General features: G+C 38.1%; 1 protein-coding gene across 1 annotated transcript in view; it reads left to right on the plus strand.

Annotated features, from left to right (window-relative positions):
* The window catches only part of CRB1 (crumbs cell polarity complex component 1), a gene marked incomplete at its 5' end in the record, with an annotated part of 131,021 nt that overhangs the window by 95,646 nt on the left and 8,458 nt on the right, over positions 1-26,917 (plus strand). The window contains 2 exon segments of the mRNA XM_058176643.1: positions 421-549; positions 3,644-3,770. Of these exon segments, the coding sequence (XP_058032626.1) occupies positions 421-549; positions 3,644-3,770 (256 nt within the window).

Below are 26,917 nucleotides of genomic sequence, written 5' to 3' on the forward strand. Positions count from 1 at the left end.
AGAATAATTGAAGAAAGGAAGCAAAAGGAGGGACAGAATGAAATGTGAATGTCAAAAATTAATTTTTTTAAATTTTAATTAATTAAATAAAATTGTTAAATTGTCCCATAGTGAGTTGTACCACAGCAAGTTGGTCATGATGAGTTAGCCGTGGCAAATTGCCTGCAGGAATTTGTCTCTGGCAAGTGGTCCCATTCTGTCTCCCACTCTAGAAAAAGGTCCCCAAGATCCCCAAGAGGTCTCCTATATATATATTTGAGATCTGATTACTTGGAAGTAATCATCTCTATTTAGTCTTATATGAATCCAAGAGAAGACTCAGTAGATTTCATATCAGGGTTTTAATATATTAAAAATAGATATGCCTGGAAAGAATATTGGGATATTATTACAGACTTGGTTTTTTCCCCTCCACTATAGGCACATACGAATGCCTTCAACACTGTGTGGGAATGAGAACAGAAATATCACCTGTTACAATTATGGCAACTGTACTGAGTTTGAAGGACGCTTAGAGTGCATGTGCCTCGCAGGCTTTGCAGGGTCACAGTAAGACCTTTTGATGTATCATATCTGATTTGAGAATGAATGTTTAATTTTTTCATGCAACTGCACAATGCCATGTATTAACTGTTATTATTACAATCTAATTCAACAGAACACTGGTCTTAGCAGAAATGTTAAGTTTGTTTACTGCAGTAATGTATCACCTTGCTATCAGTTCAATTGCAGAAGCAGTGAAAAAAAACAAAACAGAACCCACACAAATGCATTTTGAAGGACTCACTCCAACCTGAAGGTTTCACATTAAAAAGCTCTTTTGTATATAAGGTGGGATTAGTTGTTTAAAAAGTAAAATAAAATTATTGGCACGAAGAAACTTAATTCATGAATGAGATTATGTCAGTTACAAAATTCTATAACTCAGGGGTGAAATCCAGCAGGTTCTGACAGGTTCTGGAGAACAGTAGCGGAAATTTTGAGCAGTTCGGAGAACCGGCAAATACCACCTCTGGCTGGCCCCAGAGTGGGGTGGGAATGGGGTTTTTGCAGTATCCTTCCCCTGCCACACCCACCAAGCCATGCTCACCAAGCCACCCCACCCCCACCAAGCCACGCCCACAGAACTGGTAGTAAAAAAAATAGAATTTCACCACTGCTATAACTCCAAAAAGGTTGGAAGATATTGTGATCAAGCCCATCTCCGGGAAGCTATACCACATGGTTTCTCTGCACGTGTAGATAAACCCTACATGTAGCACAAATCATGATTTGCTTTACCTTATAGTTTCCTATTCATTTTAGCTCCGTGCACACTCTGTTTACACAATGAACAAGATTCCCCAAATCCTACATTGCTAGTTTCATTGTTCATCCTGTAACGCATCTTAGTTCTCTCCAGTTATAAGAACTCAACTCTCAAAATTTTGATGTAACTAAGAATTCTGGTGATTGGAATCCACAAATATAAAGAGAACCTAGGTTGGGGAAGGCTGATGTAACCAATGTCAACTAAAAAAACCCTTATAGATGAACAATTAAACTATGTTTCACAGCCTCATTCCCAGAGGTGGGTTTCAGCAGGTTTTGACCAGTTCTGGAGAACCAGTAGCAGAAATTTTGACTAGTTCAGAGAACCAGTAGTCAAAATTCTGACTGGCCCCATCCCTATCTATTCTCTGCCTAGTGAGTCCCAGCTGATCAGGAGGAATGGGGATTTTGCAGTAACCTTCCCATGCCATGCCACACCCACCAAGCCATACCCACAGAACTGGTGGTAAAAAATTTTGAAACCCACCACTGCTCACTCCCCTGTTCATAACTGAATCACTTTTAACAAAAATGAAAGTGAATTGCATACCTCTGCATGTATTGTTTAATGTGAAATACGAATGAAGAATGACATGAAATATTTCTGGCTATCAACGCAGACAGAATTTGGCACTCACAGCCGTGATGCACTATATGGCCCAAATACCCAAAGAAAACATTAAATACCAGCTCATGTATATTTAAGGATGAATTAAGAATATTCAAAAAGCAATGGTGCATTTTTCCCCTTCTCAGAGATTTATAACAGGAAGAAAATGCATGTTCTGCTGATCTAGAAACCTAATTAATATAATTAAAGAAATTAAAATCATTATATTTTCAACCTTACTAGTTAGCAAAAAATTTTAGCTTTTCAGTAATGAATAAATGACATCGTGTATCACTTCCTATATTCTTGACATATAATAAGAGTGCCTGCATGTTTTAGGATTATCTTAACTGAACATATATTCCAAACCAATTCTGAAATGTTTATTTTAAATATTGTAAACTGCCCAGAACCTTTTTCATGTTATGTGGCCTGAAAATTTTTTTTTTTAGGTCAGATTGATATTTTAAAATTTTTCTTCTAGTTCGCTATAGATATATGAATTAAACCTTGATTCCTGTTTGAAATATTTTCACAGTTATGTTTAAAGTTCTCAAAGTATTTGCCATTTTGGAACTCTTGTTACAACACTTCACACTTCCTAGACCTATACACAAATACAAATATATATTTATATATCTGACATTACAAAATTTTCTATAGCATTATCAATACTTACTAGATTTCATCCGTGTTCTGTGTGATCAGAGAGCATAAACTAACAGATACCCCATATTTTTAGTTATAGTTGTATTGTTTTTATAAATAACAGAGCAGTAATGTCATATAAATGCTTGTATTTGAATTTACATTGCATGTATAATATACCTAAAGGTAAAGGTAAAGGTTCCCTTCGCACATATGTGCTAGTCGTTGCCGACTCTAGGGGGCAGTGCTCAACTCCGTTTCAAAGCCGAAGAGCCAGCGTTGTCTGAAGACATCTCTGTGGTCATGTGGCCGGCATGACTAAACAGCAAAGGCGCACGGAACGCTGTTACCTTCCCACCAAAGATGGTCCCTATTTTTTCTACATGCTTTTGAAACTGCTAGCTTGGCAGAAGCTGGGACAAGTAACAGGAGCTCACCCGGTTACACGGCAGCACTAGGGATTTGAACCGCTGAGCTGCCCACCTTTCAATCAACAAGCTCAACATCCTAGCCCCTGAGCAACCGTGTCCCCTTTATAATATACCTAATTCACTTTAAATATTTCTTCATTGTCATCTTCATATCATTGTCATCTTCAACATTCTCAAATCTACAATCCATCCATAATACAGCAACGCAGGAGAATCCATTGGTTTTTATTATTAATAACTGTTTCTCCCTTCTGAATTTTTTTCCCCATCTGTTTTGTCCTTCCCTCCTCCCATTCCAGTTTCCTTTCATTAAAATGCAACTTTCATTAAAATGCAACTTTTAAAAAGGAGAGCATTAGTCTCATTTATGGAAACTATTAATCTTGACCTCCAAAGAAGATCAACGTTGTTAACACACTTTCTGCAGTGAGATGTTTTATACTTAGATACTCATAATACCCAGAATGGACCTTGATGACTTGAGATAACAGGAAGCAAAGTCCTGTAAATCTGGAAGAGTCAGGTTGAGGAAAGGTGGCTTAAACTATTTCAGAGCCCTTGAAAACAGAAAGCCAAAATTTCTTTCCCTTTGCTTTCTCTTAGAACAGCTGATCTAAATACTAATCTAATGTTTGCTTTGCAGATGTGAAGTGGACATCAATGAATGCAACTCTAATCCATGCCTCAATGGGGGCCTCTGCCAGAACCAGTTCAACAAATTTTACTGTATCTGTGATGTGAATTATGCTGGTGATCGCTGTGAAATAGATGTAAGCGACATCTCCTTTTTTGTCTCTCTCTTGTTGTGGCAGAATCTTTTTCAGCTACTTTCTTACCTCATTCTGCGCATGGATGATGACCCAGCTGTGGAATGGGGTGAACCAGATGATTAGCAGAGAAATCCCTCCAGTGTTATTTTAAGGCCATCAAAACACAGCAGAAGATATCTTGGCCAAAGTGAGAGCAAAAATAACAACAAATCCAAAACTTCTAACCATGTTTTGCAGTAGATGTAAAGTCCGTCATTGCAATGATTTGGAGTTGTTAGTGCAATGGTAAACACAGGGGCTGTGAGACAGATTTGTGATACTTGATACTTTTAAAATGATAGAGAAGGCAGGGAAAGGCTCCAAAAACAGATCTCCATTTTCACTTGCTGATAATGTCTTCTGATTTGGATTTGTTCAGTAGTCTGGTTTTTATCCTGTCTCCTCCCTTAATATTTTAAGATGCAAAAACAAACTTTAAAACAAGGGATGCAGCCTTCAGCCTCAGAGTTATATAGAGAGTGCTCCCAATGCATTGAGGATTGTATCTGGAGCCCTTCCAAATGTTGCTGCCAAATTGTAATTTTAATATGATAGAAAGGGAAAAGTGTGTCAGGAATAGGGATTATTTATATTATCAGTTTGAATTTAATTTTGATTTCAATTTACTTACATTAAATCCAATTTAGGTTCGCTTTGATTTCCTTTACATTTTGCAGTTTGAGCATCAAGAGGCTATTTATTCCCTTCCTTTTTTTTTTTAATGTGGTCGTTTTCTTCCAAGACTTTGAAATTACCAACTTGTATTTCTGACTTTCAAAATGTTATCACTGATCTTAAGTGTCTTAATTTGTGCACATGTGTGCATGCATATAATGTCTGATTGGATGGAAGCATGCCTCTGTATGACTTTAGATAAATCGTACACATGCATTTTTTAACGATAAAAAATTGAATACCGAATTGTTTCAGTATTCTTAAAACTACTCTAGCTTCCTGCAGTCCAAACATTTGATAGAGTGATGTCATTGAGAACAGATAGTTTAGTTTAGTTGCAGCTAAAATCATAATTATTTTTACAGGTTGACTCAAATGTAATGATCAAGTTAATATGCTCCCCAATTACATTTTAAATTACACACTGAACTCAGATCATAATGAAATCAATGATATACTTGGGTGCTCCTATGAATGTAAAGCACTCAGTTCCGAAAAGTGCTGTTCCAGATTGTCCTAATAATGGAGCCAATCTAGTTTCAGATGATTTATGAATAAAGTTACTTTGTCTTGCTAAGATTTAATACTAGCCCGTCCCACCCAGTTCCTTTATTGCTGCTTCACCATCTTTAGTAGGTAGACCCAAATTTGGCCTTGTAGCAATAGCACTTAGACTTATATACTGCTTCATAGTGCTTTACAGCCCTCTCTACATGGTTTACAGAGTCAGCATATTCCCTCTAACAAACTGGGTCCTCATTTTGCTGACCTCAGAAGGATGGAAAGCTGAGTCAACCTTGAGCAATTCAGATCAAACTCCTGGAGTGAGCCGTGAATTAGCAGCACTGCATTCCATGGCTTGCATTGAGGCTCAGCCCTTATTTTGTCATCAAAAATTTAGGTATCCTTTCATCTCCATGGATGGAGGGAGGGAGGAAGGGAGGGATGGGTGGATGGTATCTAGCATTGCCATCTTAATTGGAAAGTGAATTGATAATGACCTGGAAAGAATGCAGAATGAATGAATTTAATATTCAGTTCATTAACCATGTGCTCCAAAGCAAAAATTAATGTATGGCTACCTATATTTTAAAAAGGGCTTTTATTTCTGACACAGAATAGTCTGAATAAACACTTTTTCTTTGTTTTGTATTGAAAATGGCTGTAGCACTGAGTTGAGTAACATAGAAGAAAAATGCTTTACTAATATTATATTAGGGTAGACAGTTCAGATTGCTGTACATAATTTTTTGGGGTATCTGGCCAAAACGAAAATTTTTTTAGAAAAATTAGAAAATATCTAAGCAACACAAATGATGTTGCAATAATAAATTACCTTACAGATTTGGAATATGGGAAAACTACAGAATTCGAAAGAATGATTGCTCTCAAAAAATACCTTCTACAATATAAAAATGAAAATGAAAAAAATGTCCAATGAGGTTATTCTGCAGAATAGGCAAGGCATGTATATATTCCACTCCTCAAAATGTATTTTGAGATTGTGAGATCAGATACTAGAGTGCAAATAAGTATTCAGAATGTGTCATTAAAATAACTAACAGCCATTCCTTCATATTTGTTTATTTGTTCATAAAATTTAGATATCACCTCACTCTCAGAGTGACTCTGAGGGGTCTTCAGCTAAATGCATAAAAAAAGATAAGTTAAAAAAAAATCCCTATATACATGCTGCTAAGCCCATTAACTCCTGCAATCATGGAAATGACTCCTCCTAACACCCTGATTATTAAGTCCATCCTCCAAATTCATTGTACATCTGTATTCTTTTACCACATTCTGTCTGTATTAGCATCTCTGTCTTTGTGCAAATAATAAACCTTCTGCTTTTGTCATGCTGCCTCTACCTTTCTCATTTGTGTCTCTCTGTGCTATTCTCACGGTTTTTGAGGATGTCATGATTTATAAAGGTTTATGCACACTTCAGATCCATGCCACTTCGAAAGCTGAAGCAATGCTGCTTCCAAACTGCATTACACCTGAGCCCTGAGGTGTGTGATTACTTAAACATCTCTCGAGACAAGAGTCTTTCACTAAAGACTAAAAGCTGGGAGGATCAACCCTCCCTCAGGACTGAAAGCCTTCTTTTCCAATTTCAGAATACATTTGGTGCCTGCTATTTTGATTTCACCAAATGTCAACTGAAATATATACACACATACACATATCCCCCCCCTCTCTCTCTCTCTGTGTGTGTGTGTGTGTGTGTGCGTACTGCATGAAATTTGTTTGTTTACATTTAAAATTCTCTCTCTGGTTCCGACCCATTACTTTTCTGAATCAGCAACTTTCTTAACAACTGTCAGTCATTAGAGTAGAATAAACAGTAGAATATAACAGTCTTTGACTAGAGCCATATAAATCACCAAGGCATGAAGCCCGTGCTGTGTTTCTTTGGTTTGAAAATGCAGCACCCGGGGCCCAGATTAAAAGCCTACAGGCTCCCCTTCAGACTTACCTTTTTCTAGTATGCAATAACCAAATCCAGTACTGTATCTCCAGGGTTAGTATTGGTGCATTCTTTAAAAAAATAATAATAATAATGACAGCCGTATATTACAGAGTTACACTTCTCCTAATAATGTTGAAACCATGGATAAGGATGGCAAATATTAGTAATGACGAATTCAAAACGGAAAAATACCCCTCTGCAAAATATGACACTGGGATATTTGCCTATTGGAGGGGCCTTAATGTATTCATTAATTGCAATTGGTAGTTAGACGTATACATCCTAATGGCACTTAAATTACAATAATAAATGCCTACCACTTCATAAATAATTTATTCCATATTTGCATAGTTGTTTCTATGCGGTTATTCTTGACTAATTATCGTACTGACGAAAAAGGTGTCAAACCCTGAATAACAACCTTTCCTTCCGTTGGCATATCTTTTCCCTTCATCTTGCATGCTCATCTTTCTTTCTTTTTTTATCTTACTGCCATTCTTATATGTGCTCATTTTGTCAAAGCAAAACAAATTAATAATAATCCTATTAAAATAAGAAAGAATAAGCAAAATGTGCTTTGGCCTTAGCTCAGCAATATAAGGTTAACTTGAGGGATTTTAAATCAGCTCCAAAATGATTAGTATATTCGCCAAAACAAATTATGGCCTTTGTATAAATATATTTCTTATTTGTTCATTGTACTCCTGGACAGCACTTCAGATTTTACAAGTGAAAGGTAATATAAAGGTTACATTGAGTGAAGTTTGACTGCAGATGACTTCGCAGACATATTCATGCAATGAATATAGAAGTATATTCTTTCAGAATGTTTTTTCTACTTCTCAGATTAATCAACAACCTTGTACTTTCCCCCTCCAAATACTAACCAGGTAGGACTTTGCTTAGCTTCTGCTTAGCTTTTGAACCTAATAAGGTCACACAGGTACTCCTACTTGGTGAGACAACTGTTAGATTCAGTGGCTTGCTGTGGCTAAGAACTAATGCTGTGAGAAGGATTAAACTGTAATTATAAGTACTTGTGGTTGCCTTATTTTAGAGTTATATTCATACAGTGTCCAGATTATAATGAGGACCTAGTTCTTGTTCCTTCATTTTTCATATCACAATAATTCAAAAGGATCATTTTTATGGAAGTATTCCGTTAGTTATAAATACTGAAATAGTGTTTATTTTCCTTCATTATAAAAGAAGTTCCCTTCAAACTTACTTCATACTGCACTAAACTATTTTTTCATGTATATAATCTTTGAAAGCAGAGGTTGCTTCTCAAAAGGAGTTTAATAATAATCTAATACCACAGCTTTGCAAGTTGTTTTAGAGCCAGTTTAATCTACTGGCACCAGGCTAGAAAGCAAGAAACCGTGAGTTCAGGTCCATGAGTTCAAGTCCTACCTTAGCCACGAAAGCCAGCTGGATGACAATGGGCCAGTCACTCTCTCTCATTGTTGTGCCCCGCCAGTGGCCAGCAAAGCTGGCAGCAGAGTCAGACAGTGAGGAGGTTGGGGAGCAACATGGGCCAGTCCTGGGGGCTGGGGAAAGCTCGGATGAGGGCTCTGCATTGGAGGCAGAAAAGGAAATAGACAGCAGTGAAGCAGAAGAACAGCTGGAGCCTGTTCCCATTGTGTGCATGCACAGAGCTGCCAAAAGACAAGAACTCAGAAAGCAGGGTTGACTTGAGAGTAAAGCCACACCTTGGAGATGATTGGCCCAGGGGTGGGTTCTACTTACCTTTACTACTGGTTCACAACAGGAGCTTCTGCGCATGTGCAGCTCATCAATTATGACCTCCGGGCACATGGGAGGAGCCTCCCACCACTTTTACTACCAGCTCTATAGAACTAGACAGAACCGGGAGCAACCCACCACTGTATTGTTTCCCATAGGAAACAAAAGAGGATTAAATAGGGAGGGGGCTTTTGCAGGAAACAATTCATTTGTTTGGTAGTTTCAAGAGTGAAAAGTTCTGTTCGTCACTCTAAGAGATTCTGTGCCAAGTTATGCCTTACTCTGTGGTTGGAAACAAGTTATGTGGCAGCTTGCCAAGCAAGATAAGGTGCGTTGAGAAACATTCCTTTGAAAAACGGTTTGGACAAACCTTGCTGACTGTGAATGAAATTAATTCACAGTCGTGTAAATAAAAGAGGTTTGCCGGGACAAAGTCCTGCTTCCTGCTTTTTAAGGGAACCTAGGTCAGAACACTCATCCCAACTCACCTCACAGGGTTATTGTTGTGGGGAGAAATAGTAGTGTGTTAGATATATCACCCTATTGAGTTATTTGTAAAAATAATAAAAATAATATTATAAAATAATAAAAATAATAATAAAGACAGGATATAAATAAACAACCACAAATAAAATTGGCTTCCAGTAGAGTTCTGCATACAATTGAAGTGCTAGTTATTATGTATAAAATCCTGTAAAAGATAGGGAAAAGTTACTTGTGTGATCACCTGCTGATAATGATTTTCACCCATCCCATTAGTTTCTTCAGAGTATACATGTTCTGGGTCACTTCCATTAAACAATGCTATCTGCTGGACCCCATCGATTTTCCCTTCTTGTGGCAGATTCCATAGGGATGGAAGAGCATCTCCTTGAAGATCCAGGTGGCCCTCACCCTGTTAACCTTTCATAAGATGCTGAAGACCTGGCTATTTCCCAGGCATTTGAGTCAGAAGGTTATGTGAGTTCTGCTGCTATTGATGTGATTTTTAAGATTGTTTTATCTTTGCTGTGGATTATATTTTTATCCTTGCATGCCAGAATACAGTATTATGAGATGGGTGGTCACACATCATTTAAACCGATCAATCAATCATTCAACTTCTGGAGGTCTACCTACACATGAGGGAGGAGCTATAGTTCATTAGAATAGAATAGAATAGAATAGAATAGAATTTTATTGGCCAAGTGTGATTGGACACACAAGGAATTTGTCTTGGTGCATATGCTCTCAGTGTACATAAAAGAAAAGATACCTTCATCAAGGTACAACATTTACAACACAATTGATGATCAATATATCAATATAAATCATAAGGATTGCCAGCAACAAGTTATAGTCATACAGTCATAAGTGGAAAGAGATTGGTGATGGGAACTATGAGAAGATTAATAGTAGTGCAGATTCAGTAAATAGTCTGACAGTGTTGAGGGAATTATTTGTTTAGCAGAGTGATGGCCTTCGGGAAAAAACTGTTCTTGTGTCTAGTTGTTCTGGTGTGCAGTGCTCTATAGCATCGTTTTGAGGGTAGGAGTTGAAACAGTTTATGTCCAGGATGCGAGGGATCTGCAAATATTTTCATGGCCCTCTTCTTGATTCGTGCAGTATACAGGTCCTCAATGGAAGGCAGGTTGGTAGCAATTATTTTTTCTGTAGCTCCTTGGTTCACATCTTTAATATTTCTGTCTTAGATGGCAATTGAGACTTCTTCCTAAAATAGGCTGTGGTCACTAAATGAGAACTATCTGTGTGATCCATTTCTAATAGAAGTTATTGTTTCTTCTTCTTTTTTATTGTTGCTGTCCATTCACCAGCACTGTTTGGTTCCTAGGTATTGCAAATCTATATAGATATCTGTATATAGCACATGAAAAAAAGCATATACCCACTCCCAAAATTTACTTAACACTTCCACTGATAACATCTTTTTTTCTACTCAGTAAAAGCTCCTATTTTAAAAGAAAGGTTTGTTTATTACTGGGTTATGCTTACATCTTCCTCAAACTTTCAGATTTTCAATTGCTTCACAATTGCATAGGTATAAATAACTAAACAATTTTAATATTAAAAATACTCACAGCTGCTGAGGTGTTATGCAATACTAGTCCTCCCCCTTAAAAAAATAAGAAAGAAACCTGAAATGGCTTTTTGTATTTTCATGCAACTGCAGCACTATATTTCTATATTTCTGGCATATCCTCCTGCTATAAATACAGGTGATAAAGCTAAAAGCTATTCCCCCATGGCTACAACAGATGCATTGGTGTGCTGCATTTGATTGTGTTAAAAGCAAAACAGATGCTGTGTTGTGTTCATTAACTGTACATCCGTTTCTATCTATCTGTCTGTCTTTCTAAATGCTAGGTGCTCACCTTGTTTGCTTCTTCTGGGTAATGGTGCAGAGTTGCCCTGAAAGAGATGTCAAAGAGATGAGCAGTGGCACTGATCTGTGGTGATAGTATGCTAAATATAACCTGGAGACAACACTAAGTAAAAATGAAACAAAATGTTCTAAGAAGGAATTCTGGGAATTGGTGACTCCCTAATGAGGTTTAATAAAATTTTATAAACTCATTAATGCTAACAAAGCATGCTTTCAGATTGTTGGATCCTCCTGGCAGTTCCATTCAACTGTGGTTCATCTTGTTACCCCCTTTTTAATAATAATAATAATAATAATAATAAAGGTTCCTCAAAACTGCAGCTCCTTTTTTCTATAAGCTTAGTTTAAAACACCCTCTGTTCGCAATAGACTCGCAAGCGCTAAGAACAAGTGCTATGTTAAATATTACAAAAAGCAAAATCTATGGGAGGATATCAGTGTAGTAAATGATGTTTTGTTTTATTATTTTGTTAACCATCATATTTAATTTGGGTGGCTAGTGTCTCCGTGGTGTCTTGTTTGTACTTCTGTCAAACCAGTTGTTCACTTTCTTTGAAAAGCAAAACAAACACAAAATAAAAAAAGGAGAGATTAAAAGGAAGCACAAAGTGCCTGTGACACCTCCCCTTGCTTCTGTTGAGAAGTAGAAAAAATGAAAACACACCGCTAGTTAAAAAGAAGCACAGTTCTATTGGTTAGGGGGCAATTACGGATAATGAGATGGATGGGTGGGAATAGATCATTTCAACTTTCTCGGCATATTTTAGGTGAAATCTTCTCCCTCGGGTTTCATCTTGTTCTTCTCCCCACTGCATCCCACCACTTCACACAACATTCCCAGTGGAATAAGAACTTCTGGCACCAGGAGAACTCAGGGGAAACTTCTGAGCTTTATTTACATTATAAACAATATTCAAATAGGAGTAAAGGGGGTTGGAGCTACAGTATATGCATTTCTTTAAAATCTATGATAAAATCTATGTAGTATGGCTATATTAGTTTTATCATCTGTTTCACTGCCTACTCTATTAGTATCATTATTCTGATTATTATCATTTATTATGATTATGATTATTTTGTTGTTTTGCATGTACACTGAGAGCTTAAGCACTGGAGACAAATTCTATGCTATGCTATGCTATGCTATGCTATGCTATGCCATGCCATGCCATGCCATGCCATGCCCTGCCCTGCCCTGAACTTGATCTCAGATTAGAACTAAAAATGGGAACTATAGCAATTTTTTATATACGGTGTCTGATATTTTATTTATTTTCACATTTTTGAACTGCCTATCTCTCTCAGTTATGTCAGCAGCATGCAAAGGAATTAAATATATATGCCTTTCTTATGTTTGAAAATAGTTAATCGTGCTTAAAATTCTCTCCTAGAGAGGAAGAACAGATTTGGGATTATCATGGATATCAGCTAATCAAAGTTTTGATGTGAACCAAAATGACTTTGACTGTATTTTAGGTTAGTCTGATTTATGGACAGATTAAGGTAGAGATCTAGATCAGGGGTGAAATGCTCCCGGTTTGGACCGGATCGCACAATCCAGTAGCGATGAGGGCGGGTAGTTCGGAGGACCGGTAGCAAAAATCTCTGCTCCACTCCCCCGCCCATGCCCACACCCAATCGCCCGGTCCCCACTTGCCTACTTGGCAGCTTCCTGCTTCTTTCAGCCTCGCTCACTATTCCGGCCTTACTTCAGCTGCTGCAATCAATTGCATCAGCTAGCAACTGAATCTGCCTGCCTGCAATCCATCTCATTGGTGAGCAACTCAATCTGCCTGCTTTTCCCTTGTATGGGTAAGTAAGGGGGGAGCTTTAAAACAAATAGTTAATTGGGTTTTTTTTAGGAGTTTTATAAAAAATTTTAGACATAACAATTTAAAGTTAAGGAAGTTTTAAAATTAAGGAAATTTTAAATTTAGCTGCTTTTATCTAAAAATATAAATAAAATAAAATAATAAAATAAAATAAAATATTTGTGCAGCTTTCTGAGATTTGGTGTGCTGCACTTGATTGTGTTAAAAGCAAAACAGATGCTGTGTTGTGTTCATTAACTGTACATCCGTTTCTATCTATCTGTCTGTCTTTCTAAATGCTAGGTGCTCACCTTGTTTGCTTCTTCTGGGTAATGGTGCAGAGTTGCCCTGAAAGAGATGTCAAAGAGATGAGCAGTGGCACTGATCTGTAGTGATAGTATGCTAAATATAACCTGGAGACAACACTAAGTAAAAATGAAACAAAATGTTCTAAGAAGGAATTCTGGGAATTGGTGACTCCCTAATGAGGTTTAATAAAATTTTATAAACTCATTAATGCTAACAAAGCATGCTTTCAGATTGTTGGATCCTCCTGGCAGTTCCATTCAACTGTGGTTCATCTTGTTACCCCCTTTTTAATAATAATAATAATAATAATAATAATAAAGGTTCCTCAAAACTGCAGCTCCTTTTTTCTATAAGCTTAGTTTAAAACACCCTCTGTTCGCAATAGACTCGCAAGCGCTAAGAACAAGTGCTATGTTAAATATTACAAAAAGCAAAATCTATGGGAGGATATCAGTGTAGTAAATGATGTTTTGTTTTATGATTTTGTTAACCATCATATTTAATTTGGGTGGCTAGTGTCTCCGTGGTGTCTTGTTTGTACTTCTGTCAAACCGGTTGTTCACTTTCTTTGAAAAGCAAAACAAACACAAAATAAAAAAAGGAGAGATTAAAAGGAAGCACAAAGTGCCTGTGACACCTCCCCTTGCTTCTGTTGAGAAGTAGAAAAAAATGAAAACACACCGCTAGTTAAAAAGACGCACAGTTCTATTGGTTAGGGGGCAATTACGGATAATGAGATGGATGGGTGGGAATAGATCATTTCAACTTTCTCGGCATATTTTAGGTGAAATCTTCTCCCTCGGGTTTCATCTTGTTCTTCTCCCCACTGCATCCCACCACTTCACACAACATTCCCAGTGGAATAAGAACTTCTGGCACCAGGAGAACTCAGGGGAAACTTCTGAGCTTTATTTACATTATAAACAATATTCAAATAGGAGTAAAGGGGGTTGGAGCTACAGTATATGCATTTCTTTAAAATCTATGATAAAATCTATGTAGTATGGCTATATTAGTTTTATCATCTGTTTCACTGCCTACTCTATTAGTATCATTATTCTGATTATTATCATTTATTATGATAATGATTATTTTGTTGTTTTGCATGTACACTGAGAGCTTAAGCACTGGAGACAAATTCTATGCTATGCTATGCTATGCTATGCTATGCTATGCCATGCCATGCCATGCCATGCCATGCCATGCCCTGCCCTGCCCTGAACTTGATCTCAGATTAGAACTAAAAATGGGAACTATAGCAATTTTTTATATACGGTGTCTGATATTTTATTTATTTTCACATTTTTGAACTGCCTATCTCTCTCAGTTATGTCAGCAGCATGCAAAGGAATTAAATATATATGCCTTTCTTATGTTTGAAAATAGTTAATCGTGCTTAAAATTCTCTCCTAGAGAGGAAGAACAGATTTGGGATTATCATGGATATCAGCTAATCAAAGTTTTGATGTGAACCAAAATGACTTTGACTGTATTTTAGGTTAGTCTGATTTATGGACAGATTAAGGTAGAGATCTAGATCAGGGGTGAAATGCTCCCGGTTTGGACCGGATCGCACAATCCAGTAGCGATGAGGGCGGGTAGTTTGGAGGACCGGTAGCAAAAATCTCTGCTCCACTCCCCCGCCCATGCCCACACCCAATCGCCCGGTCCCCACTTGCCTACTTGGCAGCTTCCTGCTTCTTTCAGCCTCGCTCACTATTCCGGCCTTACTTCAGCTGCTGCAATCAATTGCATCAGCTAGCAACTGAATCTGCCTGCCTGCAATCCATCTCATCGGTGAGCAACTCAATCTGCCTGCTTTTCCCTTGTATGGGTAAGTAAGGGGGGGAGCTTTAAAACAAATAGTTAATTGGGGTTTTTTTAGGAGTTTTATAAAATTTTTTAGACATAACAATTTAAAGTTAAGGAAGTTTTAAAATTAAGGAAATTTTAAATTTAGCTGCTTTTATCTAAAAATATAAATAAAATAAAATAATAAAATAAAATAAAATATTTGTGCAGCTTTCTGAGATTTGGTGTGTTTCTGTACTGTTTCACTCTAACTACACAAACACACAAAATCTTACAAAGCTGTATGTGGCATTTTGTGTGTGTGTGTGTGTGTGTGTGTGTATGAGTCAATTGTGTTGTGTTGTGTGTGTGTAAAGTGTGAAAGTTGGTTTTTGAGCTTTTTGTGGCTGTGTGAGGTTTCTGCTTGTTGCAGGGACCATTTTGGGTGAGGTGCAGCTGCTTTTACATTGTATGTGAATCAGTTGTGTTGTGTTGTTTATGTGTAAAGTGTGGAAGTTGGTTTTTGGTACTTCTTATTGTTTTGTGTACTTTGCTTATTATTTTTATTATTTATTGTTATTGGCCACACCCACTCGACCACCTGACCACCAAGCCACGCCCACCAATTAAGCCATGCCCACAGAACCCATAGGGAAAAATTTTAGATTTCACCCCTGATCTAGATGCTCTAAATTAACTATTATAGAAAACTTGCCATTTTATTTTATTTAGTATGGCTGCAAAGTTTCTCTTATAAATTGGTCTTTATTTGTACCTCTATTAATGTCATTTTAGCTGCTAGAACTAGCGGAAATTTAGAAGCATTCCAGCCAACTCTGATGAACTAAACTGCAGTTTATGCAAACATATGCCTTTTAATAAAATGTACTAGAAAAATGCTACTAGATTCCTGATTTTTTTAACCTAATGTTAAAAGAAATCAATGCAGATAATTGGTGCTTTAATAAAGTTTTTAAGCAATTGTTACTTTTTAAATATAGAAATAAATTATACATTAAGGCATATTCCTATGTGATGAAAGCTATTAAATGACAGACAAGTAGATGGGATTTTACAAAAGTAGTAATTTTTTTAAAAGATCCAGAAGTCCCCTATTGTCTGTAAAGAATGAATATTTTAATGCCACCTTCATTACAGTTGTAAATTGCAGCGTATTAAATTTAGGTGCTTTTGTTCTACATTTGAAATACTATGTACGCGGAAGTTTGAACAGTTAAATTTAAAAATAAAACATAAAATTCCAAAGGTTATGGATAGTATGGAGTGGAAAAAGAGTGGAAAGCAACAGGAATTTTAATGTTTTTTTAATTTAAAATCATAAAAACATGTCATCCATTTTTGTTTACCATTTTTGTCACTGAGTAACATATGTATATTTGGAGGGGGGAGCTGTCCTTTGTTGAATATTTTTTCCTAATGCAGCTATTTTTAAGTAAATATTCCCTTGCATGTACTTCTTAGAAGCAAGTTTTCTTCAGATTGTGATTTTGGACAAGAAAGAGCTACATACTAGTAGACTTTTCAGTGTTGCTCTCTATACCCCTCACGGAATCCATTCTGAGGGAATCTTATAAATCCACTTTCAGAGAAATCTGTAACAAGTTTAATTTACATCCCTAGTCACAACTCTCCTTTCCTTTCCTTTCCTTTCCTTTCCTTTCCTTATCATTATCTCAGTTATTAGAATTCTTCCCTCTTCATCTGCGTAAATTTGCTTCGGTTGTAGCCAATCCTTGATGTATATAACTATTCCTCTCTTTTTTTGTGGTGCAAGAGCTGAATAAAGTTTTTTTAACTTAGGAGCTTCCAATAGATGCCCTTGTTGTCTTTTGATGTGGGTTTCTTGTAGGCATGTGATATCTGTATTATATTTTTGTAATTTAGCTAGAATTTGTCTTCTTTTGGCTGGAGAGTTTAAGCCATTGGTGTCGATCGAGATTAATTTAATTTTTTTGTCCATCTACTTTCTACTAATGGCCCTAGTTTCTTTTCCTTAAATTTGGTTCTGTTGTGTCTTTGACCTTGTCCCTTTCCTTTCCTTTCCTTTCCTTTCCTTTCCTTTCCTTTCCTTTCCTTGCCTTGCCTTGCCTTGCCTTGCCTTGCCTTGCCTTGCCTTGCCTTCCATTCCATTCCATTCCATTCCATTCCATTCCATTCCATTCCATCCTCCTCTCCTCTCCTCTCCTCTCCTCTCCTCTCCTCTCCTCTCCTCTCCTTCTTTGTTTTGACTCCTAGTGACTGCCTGAACTGCAGTTTACTTAGCAAGGTTTTTCAGAAATGGTTTTTCATTGCCTCCTTCCTAGGCTGAGATAAAGTAACTGCCCCAAGGTCACCCAGCTGGCTTTGTGCCTAAGGCAGGATTAAAACTCACAGTGTCCCAGGTTCTAGCCTGATGCCTTAATTACTATAGCACTCTAAACAGTAGAGTTACAATTCTATTTCATAAACATCACCAAAACTGTTCATTTCATGTTCATGTGAGAAAGACCTACCAAGAAATAAGGAATACGAAAACATATAACATTTGACATTGTTTCTCCAAAGAACTGTGACTGGTATAACAGTAATGCAACAGTACATGCAAGAACTTAGTATTTCGAAAGAGGTGAGCAACCCCACTTCAGATACCACATATCTCTTCCTCAAGAACGTCCCCATGGTCAATATTTGGTTCTAGTTTGGCTATTGTATATTGGCGTGAAATCATGTAGAATAAGTGAATTAAGCCTCTTTTAATTTTAATTAACCTATGACACCTTTAATAACATCACTGCCCTCCTGCATTATGAAATAATTAGAATTAAAATAAACACAGTTCCCAACATCTCAAAGGATTTGTTACTTGACCATTCTTTTCCATTTCACTAATTGTTTGCATATGGAAGATACAGGGTGTTCAGACCAGCATGCCAGATAATTAGTGGAGAAGCTCAGATGGGTCTGTTGCCCCATCTTTCAGATCATATCAGCTTTTTAAAAAGAAATTATTCACAGCAATAATGTTCACAGAAGCTTGCTAACACAAGCCACAGTTATTTATATGACAATAAACAATGAGATAGCAGGGAGTCACATGTTGGACACAAGACCAATACCACACTACCTTCTGCTATGTTTAGTTGGAAGCAAAAAATGGTTGCACTGTAAGTGTTGCAGCTATGTACAGTAGATGAGCAGTTGACGTGATATCCAGCTGTGACAGCATGAAACCTTTTAAGTATTTTGCTAATCAGAGATTCATGATAGCAGTAGAGACATATTCAATGTTATTTGCTGAATCCTGGCACCAATTGGTTAGGACAGTTTTCTCTGAAATATGTTCAACAAATCTATGCCACAGACATGATTGTTAAGGAAATATCCTGAAACTGAAGGTATTTGCATGTACATTGATTGTTCAAAATGATAGGAAGAGGTTGATGAAGTTTACAATATTACGTGCTGATTCAATGGCATTGAGAGAAAAAAGCTTGAAGTACCTGTTAAAAAAAACGTAAATGCTAATGTTTAATTAATTACAGGTTAATTAAACAGATATTAATCTGTTTAATATCATCATAAAGAAAGGCATACCAATTTTTACAACTGTATAAAACATGCATGTGAACGAAAAAATGGTCCCAAACATTCCATTATCCATTCCAGTGACTTAAATTTGATAATTTTTCCAACTTACTAAAATTACTCTCAGTAGCTAAAAGAAAGACTAAAATGCACCAAATTGCAACCATTAAACACTTCTCATAGGTCATTTCCCATTCATCACTAAAGCAATCTAAAACCCGTCCTCATTACTGCTATGGTAGCACAATGCTTAGATGATTTTAGAAGATGCTGTAAAATGCTAGAGGGAAATTATCACAGAACTGTAGCAACTTTTACGAAATGAAAATCAGAAACCACCAGTGCAAATTTATGTAGGACATTCATTCATTTAACTCAACAACTGAAATCCACCTTTTTGTTACTGAGAAGGTGCAAATCACTATATTTCTGAACATCAAGAATGGAACTTGAGCACTTCGCTGCTGAAAAGGATTTCATGTTAACAGCATGGCCCTGTTCCCTTTTTAACTGTCTATTAAATCTGTCAAACTAAGAGTGAGACACACATAGATGCACATATCCAAACATTTTAAAATATTATCAATGAAAAAAAAACAGGAAAAAATACTTCCAGTACATCAGCTTGTTTTCTCTGATTTCTCTGATTTATTTACTCTGATTTATTTAAAGCTCAACGTGAGCTTTAAAAAATGCCTTTACCCTAGAAGTCAATCTCCAAATTTAGCTTTCAGTTCTTTTGGCAAGCAGGCAGTAGAATAAGACAATAAAGCATTATCAGTGTCTCTTCTAGTGTTTTTGCCCCATTGGTACTTCCAATAGTAACTGCTAAGCAGCTACCATTCACACAAACGTACGTAAAAGTTTTGACTTGCTATTAAGATTAACATGATGAAATAACACAATTTCAAAACATTTATTGTAGTTTGAAAAATGACTAATACTTTGCAATGGTTCTTTCAAAGAGCACTTTTTTTTTTAATTAGACCTATAAAATAAATCAGTACTATTAATTTTCTACCCTTGATATAAGTGTACAGGAGTTAAAGAGGAGGAAAAAATGACTTTACTACCTTCCTATAATTTAAAACCAAAACCAGTAAAATCAATAAGGAACTCAAATGCTTTGTTTTAATGGCATCTGAACTTGCTACCTCCTAGGTTATAGTGCAAACTGCAGTAGTGCTTCAGCTACAACTCTCTGTTGGCATATTCTAAAGCTCAGTTTAAGTTGTGACATTCATACAGTGAATGGCTATTCTAGTTTGCATATAGAATAGTTTATATATTGCATTTATATTCCATCTTCTTCTAAGGATGGCGGGAATCATGAAATATTAATAAGTATCATGAAGCTGTGAAAGTTTTAGAAAAATATTCTGCATTAAAACATATAGTGATTTGCAAATGAAAATCTAATGTACAGTGAAGATAGGTGATGGTGGGCAGATTAAAAGAAAATGGGAAGGCACTGTGAAGATTAGCAGATGTGAAGTGGGGAAAGTGGTGGGCATGAGGGTTAAGAAGACTGGCACTAGGTCAGCTGAATGGGAGGAGGGGCATCTGGATAATATGTTTACTTTTATCCATTATGCAAATGGATGGACAGATTGAAAGGACATCCAAGAGGAAGGAATATCTTCTCTAAAAAAAATAAAAAAGGAGGCATGATTTGGAATAGTTTAGGAACCCTTGTTACAAATCAAGGATCTTGCCACCTTTTGAACAAAGTCAAAAGATGGTGTGGCCAAAAGTTTGTCAGGAGGTTAAAATTACATTAAATTTTAATAATTAAATAAAGTCTTAACAGGCAGTACATTTAACAATGATTCACATCCCTCATCTCCAAAAATTGCCGGGTTTAATTTAAAGATTATGAGAAAGAGAGACATTTGCTGCATTTGGGTAATAAACACCTCCAGGTGAAGAGGCCCTTCCTAGCTCCCAAGGCTACGGGACTCAGTTTGTGTATCCTGAGCTTTATTTTTCTTTCAGCGGCAACATCAGGACAAGACAATAGAATAGGGTAGACAGCTCTTAAGAAAAGCACTGATTCTGCAGTGGCTTAGAGCAGGGGTCTCCAACTCTGGTCCCTTTAAGACTTGTGGACTTCAACTCTGTTGAACTCTGTTGTGGACTCTGGAAGTTGAAGTCCACAAGTCTTAAAGGGACCAAGATTGGAGACCCCTGGCTTAGAATATTTTTAATAGTTCACTAGAAGTCCATCTGAGTCCACAGTTCTAAAACTGCTCTACTGCCCCACTGGCAAAGTAATATAATTCCCCCCCCCACATCACCACAACACTCCCACCATTTCATTCTCACAATAAGGTAGGCTAGGCTGAGAGCTAATATCTAGATCCAAATTTGATAACTTTAAGACTTGTGGAATTCAACTCCCACAATTACCCAGACAGCATGACTAGCTGAAGAATTCTGGGAGTTGTATATCCACAAATTGTAAAGTTGTCAAGTTTAGAGACCCTTGGTCTAGTTCAGGGGTCAGCAACCCACGGCTCTAGAGTCACATGTGGCTCTTTCACCCCTCTGCTGCGGCTCTAAACTGACAGGACTTTCGGTTAGGGCAGGTAGAGGAAAAAGGATGCCACGCTAGGAGGAGACTCTATGGTGGGGGAAATGGACTTCTGGTCAGCAGAGGAAAAAGGACACCGCGCTAGGAGGCGACTATGATGGGGGAACCAGACTTCTGGTCAGCTCCAGAACTGAACGGGGGCTTCTGGTTAGGACCTTTGTGGCTCTTTGAGTGTTTAAGGTTGCTGACCGCTGGTCTAGTTTCAGATCACCCTCTGAACTTCCCATTTAGTGGACTATAGTTAATTTTATCAGTTTTTAAATTTAAAGTTGTATCTGTGAGGGGAAAAAACCCAGTTCATACATTCGGGGTTAGAAAACCATGGCAAAATAATTTATAACATTGTATCAATTGTTATTTATTTATATCACATTTATTTTCTTAACCTTCAATTAAGAAAGAGTAAATTATCAAAATACTGAATGAGTTTGGTTCTAAATATGAATAGGCATATGCTACCTAAGGAATTTTATATGAGCAAATCTCTCTTTAGCTTCTTTTGAAAAAATTCACATGCCTTATCTGAGCAGGAATCTGCAAGCTTGCTTCAGATTTCTCCAGTCATTCTTTCTTAAAAAAGAAAAAAAAAGGATCCCTAAATCCCTATAGCTTTTATTCAAGATTTCAGAGCTCTTTCGGCTTCCCTCCAAATTCCTCTGATGTTCTGCCTGAGGCAGAGCCCTTAAATTCATTTCTCATTTTGTCTGAGGTGAAAATGTGGGGGTCTCCCTGCTTAACATTCAATCCACATATTCCCAGTTAATCAAATGAGGGACAAAGGTTGCTCAAGAAATGCAAAAAAAAAAAGAAACAAAGAGGCAATGCCTTGTTGATAAAGGCAGGAAAGAGTTCTCAATTCCCAAATACAAATGAATCCAGGCCTGATCCAAAAAGGCCTAATTGACTCCTTGAATACGGATAGGATAGGATAGGATAGGATAGGATAGGATAGGATAGGATAGGATAGGATAGGATAGGATAGCCAGAAGAAATATTTTGTCCTTGTGCCTAACATTCCGGAGAGTTCCTTTGATAATCATTTTATTTTGTTCCTAAATGTCCTAAAGGAAAGAGATGCTGCACAGGAAATTGTTATGTAAGAGATAATATATCCCACAGCTGCGTAATGGACAGAGCAATAAGTTCAGAAGGCAATCCTCCCTAAGTTCTCTCAGACTATAAAAGTGACAGCAAGAGAATTATACTTTCACACTTGCAAGATTCTGTTAAGAGTAGTTTTACAATAAAGTAGAAAAAGTCATGCTTTCCATCTAGTGTACCTTGTAAGGCTATCAATCCTACAAGTCTGAAAGTACAATTCTTCCACCATTGACTTTACAGCCCAAGAACTTCGAGAAGGTCCCTTCTGAACTTCTTGCTCTGCCCATTTTACAGGCGCAGGCTATGCTGTCTCTTATTTGACTATTCCTTAGACAACATCTCTTCACTCCATCTCCCAAGGTCTTTCCCACATATACTATTATACTAAAAGATATGCTTGAATAATTATATTTGAGTACAGCCTATCTGGCAAGCAGGCAGTACTAAAGGTTTGCTTGTGCACATATTCTAACCATTTGTTCCTAATGTCTAGAGTAACGTCAAAATGCTCCTTTACCACATCATCACAGAGAAAGATGGAGAGAGAGGAAGTACATGCTGTAGAAACAAATTTGATATAGAGCTAATATTGTTTTTCTAAACTGCTGCCTCAAAGAAACCGCTAAAAATTTCCAAACAACGGCAGATTAAATCCTGTAATGAGGATGAAAGTGAATTTAGATTTTAATTTAAAACAAAGCAAACCCTGCAATTAAGAATCCAAGCTAAAATAAGTTAAAATTTAAAGCAGTGAGGAAAGTAACATAAATAATAAATGGTTTGTCTTAGAAAAGGATTATAAATATACGGGCAATTTACATATTCCACCAATGTGTAGCTAAACACCATCTTTTGGTACCTGTCAAATCCCATAATATATTTCTTTCATTATAAAGTTTGTTTAGATAAATGCACAAATAAATGGGAAGTGATAATCTTATAAATTAGACCAGACTAAGAAACCAATGTCACACAGGTGATACAGGACTGGTATTATTGCAACAGAATCTTGCAAATGAAAATGTAATGAAAGAAAGTGATCTTTCTTTCACTTTATTTAAATGTGAACTAGGGAAGATGTTTACTCAAAACTAGTTTCATGGAATGGGTTCAAGCTTGATTATCTTTCCATTACCTCAGCAGCAACTCTTCATCCTGTTCTTCAAAGCCATTCCTTGGGCTGAGATGGCAGGGGAATTTCCATGCTAAGACACACACACACATCCCTTTCACTCAGCCATGTAAAAATAATGAAGAGTATAGGGACCACCATGAATTTTCCCCCGCACACATCTGCACAAATGCATGGCCACTGCTGGTAAAAGTATAAGAAAGAATCCCATAAGACTTGGTTTATTCGGCTTTTGTATCTTGTTCGATTTCTCAAGATCACCCAAAAGTAATGAAAATGGAATTTGGAAGAATAAAAGCTATGGAAATGAATAAGAAAACTAAACTGATGAAAAGGGAGCAGGGATTGGTATGTGGTATAAATTAGCCATTATTGTTGACTAATGGGTGTGTGTGTATATGTCTCTCTGTGTGTTTTATGAATAATTAAGGAAACCACATACCGTATATACTCGAGTATAAGCCGATCCGAATATAAGCCGAGGCACCTAATTTTACCACAAAAACTGGGAAAAACTATTGACTCGAGTATAAGCCGAGGGTGGGAAATGAGGCAGCTACTGGTCAATGTAAAAAATAAAGATAGAGCCAAGTAAAATAACATGAATATTTATTTGAACGAAAAACAATAAAAGTGCAAAAGGGGGAAGGAGGATTCCCAGCTTTAGAAAATTTAGAACTACGCCGCCTTTGGTATGACCTGAGCATAGCTCATAAAATTATCTGCTACAATGTACTTCCTATCAATGACTACTTCAGCTTCAACCACAACAATACACGAGAACACAATAGATTCAAACTTAAAAGTGAACCTCTCCAATCTAGATTGCAGAAAATGTGACTTCAGTAACAGAGTTGTTAATGCCTGGAATGTGCTACCTGACTCTGTGGTCTCTTCCCAAAATCCCCAAAGCCTTAACCAAAGACTATCTAGTATTGACCTCACCCCATTCCTAAGAGGTCTGTAAGGCGTGCATAAGAGCACCAGCGTGCCTACCGTCCCTGTCCTAATGTTCCCTTTAGTTGTATTCCTTTTATGTATTCAATTCATGCTTATATTTATATAATTATTTAATATGTATTTGACAAAATAAAATGAATGAATGAATGAATGAATAGAATAGAATAGAATAGAATTTTTATTGGCTAAGTGTGATTGGACACACAAGGAATGAATGAATGAATGAATGAGTGAGTGAGTTACTTCAACAACATTGTCTCACAGAAATTGACAATACAACTGCAAGCATGAAAATGAGTCCTCCTTTAGCTTCCAAGGGACCAGGGTGCCTCTGAAGGTCAGTGCTCTAAGCACTAAGAACCCAGCACAAATCTAAGCCTGTATGCACACCAATAGTGAAAATACCCTGCACAGTGTCTCTTGGCAGAGAAGGTTAATTTTCATAGACGTTGGGGTGGCTCTTTTTTTTTTTTGGCAGGGCAATAAGGGTCTCTAATATCATTAAACCCAAGTGTGAGGAAAAAGACAGCAGCTAAAATGTTAAGGCCAGTTGTGTGACCTTCTCCAATACAGTTGGCCTGGCTGTTTGCCAAAACTTAAAACACCCTCCCATCCCCCCTCCCTGCTAAAGCTTCTTTCTTAAAACAATTGTGGTCTTTGCCTTTCATTGTGCCAATCGACTTTAGAAGTCTGTGTGTGTGTGTGTGTGTGTGTGTGTGTGTGTGAGAGAGAGAGAGAGAGAGAGAGAGAGAGGAGGAGGAGGAGTGCAAAAGGGGGAAGGAGGATTCCCAGCTCTAAACAAAGGGAAATCCCGGAATGCCAGCGCGAAAGGCGGTGCTCACGTTCCTCCTCCCTTGCTCAAAAGCCCCAACATGATATTGGAATTGGATGCCATTATATACCTGCTGAGGGGATAATTTGAATAACTTGAAAGATATAAAAGCTCTAAACATATTTGTTTAAAAATCTAAAATCTATACTTAAAATAAATGAATATAAAGTAATAAAGTTCTTTAAAGTTGTAATTCACTTTGCTGCTGAAAAAGAAAAGAAGCTTAACACCTTAAATGGTATTTATTAACTGAAATATCATCAAATCAAATATATAATGAGGTATATTATAATGACCTTTGTTTTCAGAAAGAAGCATGATGGAAGTTTTTCAATAAAGGGGGAAATATAGAAAAAACTTAGTGTCATGCTCATATATCATCTTTACAGATGTTGTTAACACTATACTATGGCAGCATATGATGGTACAATGTTTCAATCAATTTCAGGATGAAAAACTCATCAATGAGGAGGAGGAGTATAATTTATTAACCTTGTATGATATCAGTTTCTCAAGGACTCTAGAAGGACCCGAGGAAGAAATCTCTGCCCCCTCCCCACTTTCCCTTTCCAACCCAGCCTTCCAAGGGGACCTTTGAGGGAGAAATCTCTGCCCCCTCCCCACTTTCCCTTTCCAAGGCAGCCTTCCAAGAGGACCTCTCGAAAAGAGCGAAAGCTTTCTCCTGGCCGTTTTACCACCACTACATCCTAGGCTGGGTTAGAAACAAGGAGGGGGAAGTTCAAGGACCACATCGATGGCACGAGCTCAGATTGCCGGCTGGGGATGATGGGCGCTGCAGTGCGATCTCGGGAGAGACTAGGGGAAGAAAGAATGACTGTTTCCCACACCCTAGGATTGGGAAAACATTGACCCCCCTTAGTTGCGGGAGAAGGGTTGCGCTTCAAAGCGGTCGCCTCCATCCATCAATCCATCCTTCCTTCCTTACTTCCATCCATCCATCCTTTTTTTTCCCAGCGAGCGTGCGTGTGTGTGACATGCAAGCAAGGCGTCTCAGGCGTGTGTGTGTGTGTTTGTGGTGGGGTCTCGTCCCAGCCACCCACCCACTCGCTCCTTTCCTCTTCGGAGCGTGGGCTGTTCCCGTTCGCCCTGGCCTCCGTCCTCCGATCTCCTGCGCTGGGAGGCGGCGGCGAGCCAGCGAGCAACCGGGCACCGCGGACTTTGGCAAGGAGGAAGGTGGGAGGAAGCGGAGCTGCCGGCTGTGGGGGTTGAGGCGTGCAAGAGGAGTGAGCGTGGAAAGGCCTTTTGTGTGTGTGTGCGTGTGTGTGCGCCTGTGTGCCCTAGGGAGGCGGAGCTGCCGGCTGTGGGGGTTGAGGCGTGCAAGAGGCGCGCCTCCTCTTCCTCCACGCCGCTCCTCTTGCACGCCTCAACCCCACCATCCCCACCCTCTCCAGCGTGAAGGTCACCTCCTCCTCTTCCAGGCGGCGGCGGCGGCGGCGGCGGCGGCGGGCGCCACAGCCGGCAGCTCCGCTTCCTCCCACTGGTCCCAGTCCAGCGAACGGTGAAAGCGACATGCCGGCGCCGCCCGCCACCGCTCGCTGATTGGGACCGTTTGGTCCGCGGGCGGGAGCCGCCAGCCTTCTCGGCCGACGCCACCGTTGGAAACCTCCTCCTCAGCCGAGAAGGCTGGCGGCTCCCCGCCCGCCGCGCTGACCAAGCGTCCCAATCCAGCCGAACGGTGAAAGCGGAGCGCGCCGCA

This window comes from Ahaetulla prasina, chromosome 3 (assembly GCF_028640845.1).
Source record: "Ahaetulla prasina isolate Xishuangbanna chromosome 3, ASM2864084v1, whole genome shotgun sequence".
NCBI lineage: Eukaryota > Metazoa > Chordata > Lepidosauria > Squamata > Colubridae > Ahaetulla > Ahaetulla prasina.